This window comes from Xiphophorus couchianus, chromosome 10, assembly GCF_001444195.1.
Source record: "Xiphophorus couchianus chromosome 10, X_couchianus-1.0, whole genome shotgun sequence".
NCBI classification, from domain to species: domain Eukaryota; kingdom Metazoa; phylum Chordata; class Actinopteri; order Cyprinodontiformes; family Poeciliidae; genus Xiphophorus; species Xiphophorus couchianus.
The window spans coordinates 13,203,490-13,219,606 of NC_040237.1; the positions used below are offsets into that span (position 1 = coordinate 13,203,490).

At 40.3% G+C, this 16,117-nt stretch overlaps 1 protein-coding gene and 1 long non-coding RNA gene across 3 annotated transcripts in view; one reads left to right on the forward strand and one right to left on the reverse strand.

The window, feature by feature from the left end:
* Window positions 1–16,117, forward strand: part of LOC114152021 (cGMP-dependent protein kinase 1-like) — a 45,013-nt gene that overhangs the window by 9,575 nt on the left and 19,321 nt on the right. The window contains exons 1-2 of one of the 2 annotated variants that reach the window (XM_028029638.1): window positions 2,765–2,918; window positions 4,045–4,211. In XM_028029638.1, the coding sequence (XP_027885439.1) occupies window positions 4,088–4,211 (124 nt within the window). In that variant the 5' untranslated portion in view covers window positions 2,765–2,918; window positions 4,045–4,087. Of the gene's footprint in view, window positions 1–2,764; window positions 2,919–4,044; window positions 4,212–16,117 lie in introns of those variants that run through there. The other variant, XM_028029637.1, reaches the window with a different exon arrangement.
* LOC114152022 (uncharacterized) lies at window positions 737–2,217 on the reverse strand. The gene is made up of 2 exons (XR_003597054.1): window positions 1,321–2,217; window positions 737–1,012 (listed from the first exon to the last, which is right to left on the reverse strand). It is a non-coding gene; the product is annotated as an uncharacterized LOC114152022 (long non-coding RNA).

The window sequence follows — 16,117 nt, forward strand, 5'->3', positions numbered from 1 at the left end:
TGGCCTCCAAACATGGGTCGCTCTATCCCCCACGCCACCACGGCACGCCCCATGCCTGTGATAGTTTTATAGATGAACGTGCGTCAATTTATTAATCTGCGCGAACAGAGTGATGGTCAGTTTACAAGTGAGTACACTGGATCGTAAGGTTATTGTCCAAATCACAAAATTGTCTGATGAGGATGAAACAACAGGACGTAAGTGAGTGAGGTTCAACATATTTGTGCCTTCACCTGAATCCCAGGATGTTGCTGGTGGTGAAACGCTGAAAGAGATGGTAGAGGTGCAGAAACCTCCCATACAAAAAAAAGAAAAGCAGAAAAACTCTTAAGATGTTTTCATCCTGAGGGATGTTCCTGATGTTCTCCAGCCTTGTTTCAACAAACCAAGGAGAACTCAGTCTTTTATTTACACTTTGCATCCAGTGTAATAGGCGAATTTGATTGGGCATCATATGGTTTGATGTTGATGCCAACCAGTTTTGCCAAAAATAAAAAATAAAACAAAATAAATAAATACTGATTTTAGGGTTCTGCACTAAAACAATTCTAATATTGTACATTTATTTTAGCTTCCTGATGCTTAAATTTACATTTCACAACCAACCAAAAAAAAAACTATTTCTCCTGCCTTTAGTAATCCAATAATGCTCCTTTTCACTGGAATCAAATTTTTTATCGCTCTGTGAGTCTGACTGAACTGTAGGTGTTTTCGGATTAAATCCTGAGTGGGCTACTTAAATTTTAGAAGATTTTTTTATAATTTTTTTTTTCTGGAAATCATTCAGCAGCTGCCAGCCAGTGATGATCTATGGAGCATTCACCATCTTCCTTCCACTCGCTTTGTCTCTTTCAGTCCATTTCAATAAAACTGAGCCCTCCACTCTCAACAGGAAGGAAAACCTTTGGCTCTGCTGACTGAGAGAGACATCCTTCTCCTCCTGTTTAGTTTCTGTATGACGATGACGACGATGGCTCAGCTGCTTGGTATTATTTGCATCTAGAGGGTAGAGCTGCTCATACAGGCAACCAAGTAACAGTCCAGAGTTTATAGGAGACGGAGAAGAAGAAGAAGAAGAAAAAGAAGAAGAAGAAGGCAGGCAGGTGAAAATAAATTGCTTTACAAAACATAAAGACAGCCAAAAACCTACAAGAAAACAGAGTCCAGCCAAAAATTCGAAACCAGACATCCTGGGAGGAGACAATAAAACAACAACAATAAAACAAAGCAACTATGGAGCCATTAAGACAAGAAATGATGACACTGTTTAAGTGCCTCTGCTGGGAGGCAGTAAAGAACATAACATGTACTGGGGACTACCTGGAGCCTCAGGCAGGATGTGATTTAGGGGCCCCTCTTCCTGTAAAGAACATCAGAGCCACTAATCAGTACAGATGTGGTAGAATCTGGTAGAGGGGTCCCAGTTCAATAGACTAAGATAAAAAAACAAAACAATCACTGATAATTGGTTAATTATCATTGATAGGTATTTCGGTACGAACAGAACTGAAACACAAAGATTAAATCCTTAGCCTCACACTGTAGCCATGGTAACGCAACAATCGAACTATGAAGGCGACTCTTTGCACTTTCACAAAGTAAACTTGGCAATTTAATCTTAGATGGAAATGTCAAGCAATTTAATTCATCTCTGCTCAAACAGTTAAGTCAAACATGAATGGTTCTCGTTCTTGATAAACAAATGTCTGGGGCCGGAGGGTCAGATTTTTACTTCGTTTTGTCTTGGACGAGCTTTGTTGTCATTTCATTCCTCGGTGGAACAAGGAAACCACTGACGCAACATTAAATATGTCCACATTGAAAAGTAGAGAAATAAAACAGAAACATAAAACCCTCCCGGAAAGTGCAGAAACAAATGTAAAAAAAAAAAAAAAAATTCTGACCTGTTTTTCTGATCCAGAATTCTTATTATATAGGTCGTTTTTTTAAATTAGATTTTATATTGTAATTTACCTGATAGGCTACATAAGGGCTCTGTCTTTTAAATATTGGTGTCCTTTTCAAAATTCTTTGGTGATTTTCTTTGTAAAATAGCACGTGAAAGACTTTTTACCGTGTTTTTTTTTTTTTTTTTTTTTAGAGCGGCAGTATTTTGATTTTGGGTGGTTTCACAAGATACCAGTGTGATCGATTTACTGCACAAAGCCGTATTGTGTTTTGAATTCCAGTCAGAATCTTCTCCTGTGTAAACAGAAGTTGTGCAGATTGGGATAAAGTCACCGATGAAGTCTTGCACAGTCAGACTTGTGTTTAAAGCATGGCGCACTTGGCATATACTGTACCTCAGGGTGAAAAGCATTCTGGGCATTTTTTCAATACCAGAACTCAATCAAAAAACAAGAAAGAATGAGTCATGATTTCGAGATGAAGAGTGTCTTTCAATTTACAACAGTAAGAGGAACAGGTTAAGGACAGCGCCTCAGAGCTTTGTAATGCGACTTTAAGTGTTTTTGTGTGGGCCTTAATGTTCAATTATTCAGCATTTGTCTAAATCTAAAAGCTGCATTTCGCAAAGTTACGGCATCATTCCGATACAGACGTCCTCATCAAACACAAGACTTAACGTCGACGTTGGTCCTAATTGTCGCATCATGTTGAACCTTGTATGCAGGCTCCGCTTTATATCTTATATCTGTCTGCACGTTGGACAATAAAAACCTCCAGGTCAAGCGTGCTCCTGTATTCACAGTTAATGAACCAAACACCAAACATCTGAAACGTTTCGCAACTCCTTCTCTGTCCAGCGTTTTGTAAAACGCGTTGCAGACACGGCCGGGTTCTTGCGGTCCCTTTTTATCGGCAGTGAACGCAAGCGGGTTCTATTCAGCGACGTCCGTTTCTTCTGCGCTTTGCGACTCAGATCGCGTCCCAGAATCTGGAGCATCTCCTGACAACCGGTGAGGTTCTCATCAGCTTGGGTCTCGATAATTCCTCCTTCGCCCGGAGGCGCCGCACCGTTCGTGAGATCAATCTGAGCCGGAGGACGTTTCGAGTGAATCGGCTGTCTGTTCTACACCACCCGGCTGCCATTGATCAGGGCGCGCGGGTTTCAGTGTTTGCGAGCTCGGAGATGACAAACGATCAGACCTGCAGAAAATAACCTCAGCTGTTTGATAAAAGCCGCCGCAGATGCTCACGCTGTCAGACAGAAGCGTGAAGATAACTGCAGACAGGAGAGTTAATTAAACACCGAGCGCTCCAGAGGAACGTTCCTCTGGAGCTTCAGCTTCGACAGAATAGAATAGGAGCACAATCTCGAGTGTCTCGGAGGACGTACCGATGTTTTATAACAAAATTCTAAATGTTGCCAGGTCGTATTTACAAAAAAGTTAATTTAACATTTTTAGAGAAATGGTCTGGAGTTATTTAGTTGTGGAAATATGGAGAATTTAGGATTCTGCAGTCGGATTGAAGATCAACATTTCTGAGTCCTGACTTCCTGACATGAACTTGTCCCATTTCAGTGTGTTTTTCAGTACTACATTTTTAAATGTTATGGGTCAATCAAACAACTTTAGACACTTTTTAAATGTATGTAACCTTTATTTTACTTGGGTAAAATCCCATTAAGAAAAAAAAAACAACAACTTGTTTTTCAAGAGAGTCCTGGCCAAGAGGCAGCAACAGATAGAACACAAAAAGTTACGCAGTTTAAAGAAAATGAGAAGCTACGAGAAGCAGGGAAACGTCAGTCTATCGGCCTCAAATAGACTGATTTGAGGCTGATAGTAATGAAGTAATCCAAAGCTTTTACTTTGGATTAATTCAGTCGATTTCAAAGTTTCCTGAAGTAAGCTCCAGGATAACGCAGCGGCAGACTGAACAGAAACTTCTGTGCAGGAACAGAAAGAAACAAAAATTGACTTATAGAATTAGTGTCAGCACTGAAAGATTAGATATGGGCCTAATATTTGTTAAAATGGTTGGTTGGTTGGATGGATGAGTGAATGGATTGATTGATTGACTTTATCCTGTCTATTGATATTTTAGTAAAGCTTTTTTCCCCCCTCCTCTTCTTTTCAGGTCAAAGGAGCTGATAAAGGAGGCCATCTTGGACAATGACTTCATGAAGAACCTGGAGCTCTCTCAGATCCAGGAGATTGTGGACTGCATGTACCCGGTGGATTATGGGAAGGATGCCTGTATCATAAAGGAAGGAGATGTAGGCTCAGTGGTGTTCGTCATGGAAGGTGAGAGGAAGAACACAGGCTGGAACTGGTTCCGAGATGAGAATCAGTCTAAAAGAGATGGATTTTATAGGAAAGAACAGAAGGCTTTAGAATTTTATCTCTGTTTCTTCCAAATGGTTCAATTTGAATATATTTCTTGTATTTCTCTCTGTACCTATTAGTGTTTCGTTGTTCCACCCTTAATTTGTTTCTCCTTTGTACCTCTGTCTATCTGTACCTTCTTTATATCCCAATGTGTCTCTACATCCATCTGCCTTTGCTTACGTTCTGTCTTTACCTCCCTTGTGCCTCCTTCTGTTTCTACCTACTCCTGCCTGCATATCCTTTTGCGTTGACATCAATCTAGGGAAGAACCGCAAGTTTCAGCTCTTAGATAATAAAATCCAACACCTGCCAAGCGTCTTCCGCGTTTCTTAGCTCAGTGTGTCGCTTCAATCCAGATCACTCTCTAATACGTCTTGGACAGCTTCATCTGGGATGTGAAACACGATCAATTTGATGCTTGACATGAAAACTCGCGACCCACAGGAGACTCTACACAAAACACAACAGTTTGCATTGTTCTCGCTGTCTGTGCTGTAGAGGGGCCGGAGGTTGAATGTGAAACAAGTTTGGAGAAGGTTCATTTAGTCTTCCTTCACAGTTTTGGGACATGGGAAATATTCAGCAAAATTAATGAATCTGTGTGACCTGCAAAAGGCAAAGTAACCTTCTCTTTAATGAGCCTCTGGTTGAAGCAGGACGTTTATCTCAAAGGTCGGTTTAATCCTCACTGCTGAACATTTGCTGCTGCTGGCTTTCTTTTGGCAATGCTGAGCGGTTACTAGTTCCTCTGTTGCCGTCATCCGCTTTGTACAACTTTGAAAATGGAAATGAGTTTCTTTGTTTATTATTATTATTGAGCTGCAGCTGGTGTCGGAAACAAGACATAATTATGTTTTATGTTTAGAAACTAGTCCCTTCTCTCTTTTGCCTGTTGATAGAGGTGAAGAGTGAAACAAATGACTCGTTGTTCTCCTGCAGGGTGGCTGCGGATGCAAAATGTGTCATCGTTTCCAGCTGAGACGATGCACAGCCAGTCAGTTTTGCCACAGACAGAAGATTTTTCTCTGTACCGAGAGACTTTTAGAAAACTGAGAACAACAGGGATGTAGCGGGAACGTCGGCACTCTGATTAATTCGTACGTAGCTCTAGAAATATACAACGCTATGGTGAGAAGTCCACTGTAAGTTCCTGCTGTCTGTGTGTAGAGCTGAACAATGGGTGCTGCCCTTTCTTCCGGTTAATATTTAGGAGGTGAAATGCTGTGTCCATGACAACAGACTTTATGAATTTGTGGTTTATCAGATAATGCCTTGCTTTGCTTGGCTGTTTGCTGCAGTTTTCATCTAGAGGCGGATGCCGTGTTTGGACTCCAAACTCGGGTCAAACTCAGGAAAGTTGACCTGAAAAAGTGACAATAAGAAATGATTAAATTTTTTTAATATCTTGAGGACAGCAGCTTGAATATTTCTGCTATTGTCTCTTATCATTTCTGCTATGTGGTTATTTGCATCCCTTTGTGGGTGGACAGTATAGAGTTAGCACCTTTACATCCATCGCTACCTTGGCTTAAAAAATGATTTGAGCTCAATCTTCCTTCACCTCTGACATATTATTCCTCCCCCTTACTCCTATGTTTTCAAGAGTTTCAATGGTTTCCCTCTTCAGGGTGGCTGGACTCACTTAGGGACAAGATAGTTCGATCGGAGTGAATCGAAAAGAGTTTGGAGCTCTGAAGCACTTTTAAAAGCACAGACGAAAAAGTAAGGCATACGGAGTATGTTTACAAACATACTAAGAAATGGAAATACTTCTGCAGTTTGCACGTTTTTAATTTCAACGTAATTAAAAACTTTGATTACTTTTTGAACTAAAAAGTTTATGTAGCTTCATGTAGCTTCATGTAGCTTCATCATCCTTTGACAAACGTTGGCATATTTTCAACAAATATTCCAAATAAGTTAACAAAAAAAATGCTGAGGAACTTTAACCACCCTTACGCTCCATAAATAAGTGTCTTTGAAGAATTTGCTACCAATTATACACCATACAGTATTTTGTTGGTAACCCGACAAGCATTTTTGGCACTAGGGTGAGGAGTAGGAAAATTAGATCTAGCCTCGTTATGATTCTGCACCATGTCGTCAGGACCCAAATGTTGCCCCCTCGTGGGCAACATTTACAGAAAGCGGTCGAGGATAACACTGAGACAAACGACATCAGGGATCAGACGAGAAGATCGGTGGGAGAATGTACGGCCAGCGCCAGAAAGAGAAGAGAGTAGAAAGCACTGATGCAATCGGCGTCCATCGTCCCCGACCCTCAACAATGAGCATTCGACTAGACAAGACTATGATTCCTCTTGGTTTTGTAGTGTGCAGATTCACTGGGTCATATTCTTGAGTTGGAATCATACGGATTGTGTGATCTGTGTGGATCGGAGCAGTAGTAATTGCAGTTATTGGTTATGACCTATCTTTATGACCAGTAGGTAAAGACCTAAAAGAAAAAAAAGAGCAGCTGCAGTGAGGACCCTCTCCAGCTCTGGATGGATTTTATTAACATGACATCTATATTAAACATCTGAGACGTATTGTGATAAAAGTGCAGTCCGCAAGATGAGCAGAAGCTTTTGCACATTTTGGTCTCCTTCCCCTCTGCTGGAGGAATAAGACGGGACAAGGACTGGGAGGGGCTCCGAGATCAAACCCGAAGCCTCTCCGTTTCTCCGTTACTACGCTCAGCTCGTTTGTTGTATTTATAGCCGGATTTGAGGTCAGTGTTTTACATAAGAATCCTGTTCGGTAACGTGATCCTCCCACTGAAAACACGCCGTGATGCTGGTGTCGTACTGGATCTGCAGTCAGGAGACGTTTAAGATTCACATCTGGAGGAATGGACGGTGTGCTGTCGGCGTCTCGACAGAACGGCGAGGATCTCTACAGAGGGAAGATACTGTTTGAACACATTCGGACTACAGGAGATTCCTGTTGAAACGTCCTCCCTCAGTCACACTTGGGTATGTTCTGTTATGAAGATGCTGTGAGGATAAATTTAGCTCCACCTCCTCATTAGAGTCCACCTGACCTTTTCAGAGCAGCTAGCGGTCTGCTTGTGTCTTCAGGTCCTTTCAAACCTTTTGTGGCTCAGTGGCGCTGGACTACACTGAGACCCGACAACAATCCTCCAGATGGCCGGTCCCGTGTTGGTAGGCGGCAGCGCGCGGTGTGCAAAATAACCAATGACATTTATGTCCAAAAAAAAAAAACCCCAAAGAAAAAAACCTGCTGGGTGAATAACACGCACGCCGAGTCTAAGAGCACGTCCTCACAATGTGAGAGGCGTCTTTTTTGTCGGATTTTATATTAGAGCCAGATTAGATAATTATCTAATCAATGTTAAAGGAACTGGCTTTAGAGAGGAGTCTGCTGTGGGCGGATGTAGTTCAAACAGACAGATTTTTTTAAACGCGTTATATCTATGTGTGTGAGTAGCTTTGTTTGTCTATCTTTGTCAGGACTCGTGCTATTGTTTGACTCTGAGTACCTTTTTTTTTTTCAGTGTTTGAACGAGTTTTAGATTCAAGGGTCGTCTTTACCCAGACCACCTGATCATTTGAACTCCACCTCCACCTGGACTGTGTTGCGTTTCAAACTAAATGTTAAAATCAAATGAATTTGCCTGAATAGACTCTGGGTAGGACGATGTACTAAAGCACACTCTCACTACTTGTCTGACAACATGTTATGAGAAAGGTCTAATATATATATATATATATTTTTACAACTTATTAGACTATTCAAAGAGATTGTCATATTGATCCATTTAAAAAAATTATAAATTACTACTACGTTGTCCATAAGAGTAATAATGTCAGACGGAAACAAAAATCTCTCTAGATGAAATTCTCACATAACGTCTTCATTCCTTTCTCTACCTACTTAACCAGAGAAGCTACATGAATAAAAACCTTTTTTCTTCTTCTTCTTTTTCTTTTATTTAGATAAAAGTTGTCTCTTTAGTTTAGGATGCAGAAATACAATTCTATGCATGCTTTATTTCCTTATTTGTCTTCAAATGATGGTCACTCATCCATCGGCAGGGTTGGTTATATCCTGCAGGTCGTGAAAATTCCCAGACATCAGTCTGGAAGTTAAGCATTGTGACAGGAATATCTTGAATATTTCCCACTGCTTTGGCACTGAAGCAGTGACTTTCTATGGAGGACATTTTATATTTTGCCAATAATGTATTTGACTTAAAATGACTTATTTGTAATATCGCTGTATTTGTATATTGTTTAGAGAGTTGGATCTATGGAAAATTTCAGAGCTGAAACAGTTGTTTGAATTTTGCATCAAACATGAAGTATAATGAACACCTCTGATGAAGTATCGATTCCCTTGGTACAGGCACAGCTGAAGGAGTCAGAATTTTACTACGACACCTAAACCCGACATATTAGTGGGTCAGCATCAACATTTAATAAATCTATTAAAGTTGTATTCCATATTATGAGGTTCATTGTGAACGCCTCCCAGCCCCTCATTCACTGACATAATGTCAACTGCTCTAGAAGAGGTTGGTGAAGCTACAAAAACAGAGAAAAACATTATCGCTTTTAAATTCTGATGGACAGGTGTACCGCACGGCTGTGTACACGAACCACTTCTGTTCTTAAATGTATAAATGAACAAGGAGTGACGAGCGGGAGGAAGATAATTGCACACGTAAGAGCCGGCAGAGCAACTAACACGTGAGAGTGGCCGGCACTATCCGGGATATTTACGGGAAAATAATAATACGTGAGCACAGCGGGAAAAGGGGGGTGAAAAACCGGCAGCTTCCCAGGCCAAAACGGGACAGGTGTACGCTGATGAGAGTGAAAAGGTTCCAGCTGCAGGATTTATGCTCCTGGCTCTGTGTTTGCTTTGTGTTAAGCATGGTGAATTAATGTAGACTCTGCGCCCATCAGTGCTGAATGCTCTCTGTCACTGTGGATCCTTACAGACGTGAGTTTCAGGGGCAGGGGCGGAAGTTTAGGAAGAGCGAGGGGGCGCAGATGGCGGCTAAATATAAAGACTTCTGTCACAGGAAGAGGAAGTGATCCCAAAAAAAAAAAAAAAACAGCACGAAAAAGACGAGGTTGGTAGTTTTTGTTGGGTGTGTGTGTGTGTATTTGTGTGTGAGTGTGTAAACATTTCAAACATGATCCTCATTATTTGTGGTTTGGCAGAAGAAACAGATGCAGCAGTTTTGTCTCATGATGACCCACAAATACACACACACACACACACACGGAGCTTTGTGGTGAATGCGGTTGCTTAGCAACATGTTGGCTAATCATATTTTACTATTGGAAATCTACAAATTTGGAATCAGTTATTTAAAACTAAAGCAAAAAAAAAAAAAAAAATCACAGTGAGGCAGGGAGAGCGGCGAGAATGGACTAAAAGAAAACCAAATGCATTAAAAACAGTCAGAAAAAAACCCCGTTAGAAAATAATGTTTGAATGTATTTAAGTGTAAAAATGTCCTCCGTAGAAACACAAAAAACTCAACTGTTAGGTGAAAGAAATGTTACAGTCTGAAAACGCAGATTCATCCACAGTTCATGTCAAATGATCCGCTCCTCATTTTGTGTCACGACATGAGACACACAAGAAAACGTTAGAAGACATGAAGGAATCTGTGACAGCTCAGCAAAGATGTGAGAAAAGTGGAGGAACAGATAACATCATGATAACGTCCAGGCTACTGTCTTTGAGCTGTGTGAGATCAGAGTACGGCAGCTGATATTAAGTTTAAATAAGATCAGAATGTAATCAAAGTGACTCTCTGGCTTTTTAAAAAATATGTTCAGCGACTGTATTTCTGCAAAGGATGCAGCTAATCACATTTTTAAAAAGCATAATGATGTAATCATAACTGTGGTTCAGTGACTAATGCTATCTACCATCAGTTAATAATAATAATAAAAAAAACTAATCAAATTAACAAATCAATTAAAACTATTCCAGCCAGGCACAATAAAAATATGTATTTTATACATTATTTCTAAGTGAACAATAAATTTGAAGTTAAACAATAACAATTTAGTGTAATGGAGTTCATTTTCTTCACAAAAAGTCTGAATCCTGTGATAGGATATAAAATTAAGAATATAATTTAAATTAAATATTCGGGAATATTAAGGTAAGGAAACCGGTTTAGTTATTGAAATGATTTTCTAATGTTCTTTCCAACAAACCGTGTTAATAAATACAAAAGATTTTCAGAAATGTTGACTGATGACCTTTTCTTGTATGTCGTTGCGCTTTATTTTTTATTATTATGAATAAGTAAACTCTCAAGTTGTTATTAGGTTATTACTACAACATTTAGCGGAGTTTCACTAAAATTGAACAGAAATAAAACAAATTGATTACAAATTTGATTTCCTGTATCCATTATTGCCCTGAGTTTCTCTCCCTTATTATCTTGTTGCCCAATGAGAGCAATTATGTTGACATATTTAATCACCCGACGGTTGCTTTTGTGAATATGCTATTGTCTGCAGAATTATTTCCAAATCTGTTATCGGGTGAATCCAGCAGGAGAATTCTGACGGAACCTCGGTGTTTTACGGTTTGCAGCGGAGTTTTTCCTCCCTCAGAAAACCTCGGACAGGAAAGTAGAGCAGTGGCGGGTGTACACGCAGCAGCGAAGCGGCCGCTCGCATCATCCTCTCTCTTTAAAATCTGGAGCCTCTGAAGGTTAACTGGTTCTTCGCTTTGTTCAGATGATCTTCTCTCAGGCCGAGAGGCGCCGTTACCTGCAACAAAAGCAGGAATGGATTTTCACTCCAGCTACCGAGACGCAGCGTTTAGCCGGTTCCCTACTCACTGCTGTCGCCCGTCGTTCTGAAAGCTTTCCCTCTGCTGTAGTAATGAACTCCAGAAGCCTCAGCCGCTGCGCTTTTCTTCCTTGCAGTGATTACAGGAACAAAGACACGAGCGGAGAAGGTCTCACTCTGACTTGTCTTTGTTTGCCGTTGTGATAGCAGTTGAGGCTCCTTATATGGATAAGTGATCTCACACACACGCACACACACACACACACACTGCTTTGGGTTTTCTGGAGCAGCAAACAGATAGTGTTTCAAACGTCAAGCCAGAATCTAGCAGCTGCTTCTGTGACTCACCTGGATCCGAGTTCCGGCTGAATCACTAAAAAGAAATTCGTCTAATCGAGTGAAAGATGTGTATCTGTTAAGCAGGTCTTTGGGTCAGACCTGTTCGGATTATTACAGACTAGGGCTGAAATGATTCATCACATTAATTGTGATGAATTGATTGTTGACATAGTCATCAACTAATATGGTAATTGGTCAATTGTTAACCATAAAAGCCCATTTGCTGAAAGAACAACATACTAGTAGTAATTACGTCAAAACTATACAGGAAACAGTTTTTCTGTATAGCATTTAAGATAAAAAAAACAAAAACAAAAAACAACTTTGTAAATATATTCTAACCAGAACCCCTCAAAGGTCCTAGTTTTAGCTTCACTCCTTTCAAATTCTGCAAAAAAAAAAAAAATCTCTCAATCCAAATAAATAATCAACATATTAGCCCTACACTGTACAGTTTCTTACATGATGATGCCAGAAGCGTACACGTTGTTTATTTGCATCTTTTAACGTATTTCTAATATCATATTTTAAAAAAAAGAAATGTTTTAAGTGGTTAAATATCAAATCTGCAGAATGTGCACATCAAGCGTGAAACCACAATGTGCAATTCATTCATATTTCAAGCTTTCCACTGGATCAGAATTTTGTGTACAGTCACCTTGTTGTAGTTGGTTGTAGGCATTAGTGTTCACTGTGGCTGTTGAAGAAAAAAAAAAAAAATCTCACATCAGACTGCACAGAATGTTTTTTTTTTTCTTTTCTATAGAGAGGGTGGACAGAGTGACAGGACAAGTGTGGGCGCATATTTCAGTTCAGCCTGGCAGAAGTCAAACTTTCAGTCAGTGTGGCAATTACTGAGACATCTGACTGGCCATACAGCTGTTACAGTAAGAGATACGGAAAAAAACGTTCAAATGCTACAACTAATAGCATGCACCGTTGTGTCGATTTTTTTTTCTGATAACTGCCTTCTGTTAAAGTACGGAACATTTGAGGAATGCTGTGGATTTTAATCGAAGAGAAACATAAACAGGAGCTCAAACTCCTCTTATTTTATGTTTTTTTAGTTTGCTTGTAAATTCTGATTTCAGTCCTATTATTCATCTGGTTTAACCAAACGACTGGGCCGATACCCGCTGTTTGAGTCGATCCCAGTCTGCTTTCAAACAAACTCTGGTGCGGTTCACTTCTGGTGTGAATACAGACCGGCCTCCATGTGTTTTTGGACTTTATGAGCCACTATTGCCGGGCAGTTGCTAGCGCTACTGCCGATTAAACCGAAGCCGTACCTGACCTGCTGTTTTCTGCATGTTGTCTCTTTTGGCTCGCAGCTTCCGTTTGCAGACGGCGTTGCAAAGTTAGAAATATCGCATTGTGGAACCAGCGTTGCATGAGCTGCTATTTACATTCAATGTAAGAAACACACAATTGTGCACAACAAAAACACAGCAAGTAATTTCTGTCAAATGGGAGCAACGATCGTCACCCACGTGGCTGTGTTTGCAACTTATAGCAAAAGAAAGCAAAAAAAGCTCAATGTAAAAGCAAAAATAAAATTAAGTCTGCTTTTGGTCTGAAACAAACGAAGGACCAAAGCGGACTTTCCTGGTGGGAACACATCCTCTGGTGAAATAATTCGGTTCGCTCAGAGAGTTTAGACTAGCAGTCAAACACAGACAAGAGAGGAAGGAACAGACATCTCAGCATTTCTTTTTCTTCTAAAGGAACTTTTCTTTAAAATATAAATGAGCTGATTTTTCACTAAAACTTCTAGAAGAGCCATATTTAACATGTGATGACTTAGCAATGTTTTCGCTGGCTTGAAAACGGGAGGAGACACTGCTGGAGGGCTGCAGTCCAAACCTCTCACCTTGCGCATCTCCTGCTTCTTCTTTTCTATTTCTGTTTCTTGTTGTTCTTTCCTTCCTTTTTTCCGCTGTTGGGCTGAAATCAGCAGAAGCAGTTGCATGTTTCCAGTTCTGTTAAGAGTTCTGTTCTGGGATCATGAGACTCTAATACACAGAAGACTCTCAATCACACAGAAAACTGTGTGCACAGTCACAGTTGGGCTTACAGAGATTAAGGCACTGGGCACCAAAACAAACAGTAGCAGTTAACAGTTTGAGTCGTTAAACCCCAAATAATCTCAGTCTGATATTTCCAATATAAACATACAGTAAACATGATCAATGCTGATAACTGCAGCACTTAATTCATTCTCATTCAGCACTTCCAGAGACAATCAAACAAGGACTGTTGTAACTGTAGTTACTGTAAATTCACACTGTTGTTATCATAGCTGCTATGTTTCCCAAAGACCAGTTCTGACTGTTAGAAATGTTGAAAGACGATCCAGTCTGATCCATTTACCGACTTTTGTTCTTCTTCGGTTCTTTAGTCCTTCAGCTACTGGAGGATCTGAATCAGATCTTGGAGCGCCCGATGAGGGTTCAGCTGCAGCCTGCGATGAGTGCGTGTGTACGTGTGTCTTTTTCAGCGCGATGATCATTACAGCCTGTGATTATGGCAAAAGATCCTGTGTGTGTTTATCCTGTTCGATAAAACGATTGTCTCCATCTGCTGTGTGTGTTAGAGACACGGCAGGGTTAATTATTGCTCTGTGTGCACGTGGTTTTGTTTGTTGTGTGTGTGTGATGCCAAGGAGATAATTTTCCTCCTACAAGGTATAAAACAACAACAACAACAACAAAACCAGCTTACATTATTTCATATTTCCTTCTTGGAAAAGCTCCATAAGTCATCACGTTTTTATCTGAACCGAATCTGCTGTTGAGCGAGAGGAAATCTGCTGCAGCTCTTCTGCAGCAACACAAACAACCAGACTTTAAAGCTCTGTTGTGGATGAGAGGTGGAGCTCACCGACGGTACAACTAAAGCTGCAGTTGCCAGTGAAGCTTTAGAGGAGATAGAAGAATTTTAGAGGAGATGGTTCCTCTACAATTCTCCTAAAAACATAACACTTGAAGTTTCCCTCTGACTTCCTGTCTTTCTCTTTGATTTGTATTACATTCCAGTAATTCATGTTCCTGGACCTAAAAAGCTTCTGTTCTGAAGTTTAATTCCCCCTTTTGAAAAGTTATCCAATGAAATGCTCTTCAGCAGTTATAGTTGATACATTATATGAAAGACCCACTTCCTGATGGCAGAGTTGACTAGACGAAACATAGTCTTGTCACTGTTTACGTTCTGTTCCTTATGCTGCATTCCAGTTTTACTAAGAACTTTAAAATTCAAACTTTCCAGCTGAAAGAGAAAAACGACCGGAATTCCCAACAAAGTTACATTTCCTAATGGGAAACTGGGACAGCCCCGATATTGAAACTGACTTGGTTTCAATATGGCCGTTTCTCGCATCAACAGTAGCAAGATGAGTTGGAAGCATCTCAGTTTTATATGCAAGAATGTGTCTAAAATCAATGTTACATGTCGCACCTGTAACTTTAAACTGAAGAAATTAAAAGTGGGGTTTGATTATGGAAAGTAAAGCTTAAGCTGATGTTTTTAAACAAGCAACATCTACGAGCGCCGCCATGTTGAAATCCTGACTTCTTAATTGGAATGTTGTTATCGTCGGTCTCACATCAAAACCCATATACGACTTCCGGGGTATGTGGAACGCAGCATTAATGCTCCAATAGTAGCTCTTCTTCTTACAAGTCATTATGATTTAGCATTTCTTAGCTGTGACAACAGTGCCCTCTGGTGGAGAAAGAATTGTACACTTAGATTACTGCACCAATGCTAATAATAGTTACAAAGATGCTTAAAAGCACAAATCTAAGAACGGTTTAAAAACACATTTATATCCCCATAATCTATTGAGCCATCATTGCTTTACCCTCAAGTTGTCTGCATTGAATAAGGTTAAAGGTCGTGTATGTAAATTCACATGTCCCTCTCTCAGATGGAGCTCCTTCCTCTGGGGGATCCCAAGAAACCAGAGTGGTTTTACAGTCTGAGTCTGTACTGGGATCTCCTTTTTGCGAGCCAACATCTAGAAATCATCCACAGGGAAGAATCATGCTGGCTGGCTGCTTTTGAAGTGGAGGAGAAGCAATTGTGCTCTCCTTGACGGAGCTCCTCTTCTATCCCTAAGGCAGGATTCAGTCTTCATTAAAGAGGGAGTTAATTTCAGCTACTTGTATCCTGGATCTGGTTCTTCAAGCCATAATCCATATCTGAGGACCATAGGGGAGGGTTGAAACGCAAATGGGACAGTAATACCCAGAGCCTTATTTTCCAGCTCAGCTCTTTCTTGATAATAGATGATAGACCTTGATAGGCCGGCGCAACACCCTCATTATTGCAAATGGAGCCTTATCCGTCTTTTCATCTCTGGCTCCATCCTGCCATCAGTCAGGAACACCAGGATACTGCAGGAGGCAGAGACTCACCTCTGACCTTCTTCCAGATCTCAGGTCTCAGATTTAATGGAGCACCATAAATCCAGTCAGTTGAAATATTAACAGACAATTATGACTTTCAAGTAACAAATAAGAATACCAAGTTTGGCTCAGAATTTCTCTGTCAATTTAACTCTGCTTCTCCATCTTCCTGTAAGTATGAGTGTTAATCTTCTGTGAGATGTTCTACTGATCAGTTTGATTTATTGATTGTGTCCACTGGTGTTATATGTCAGTTAATGTCAAAGCGAGACAATTAAACACA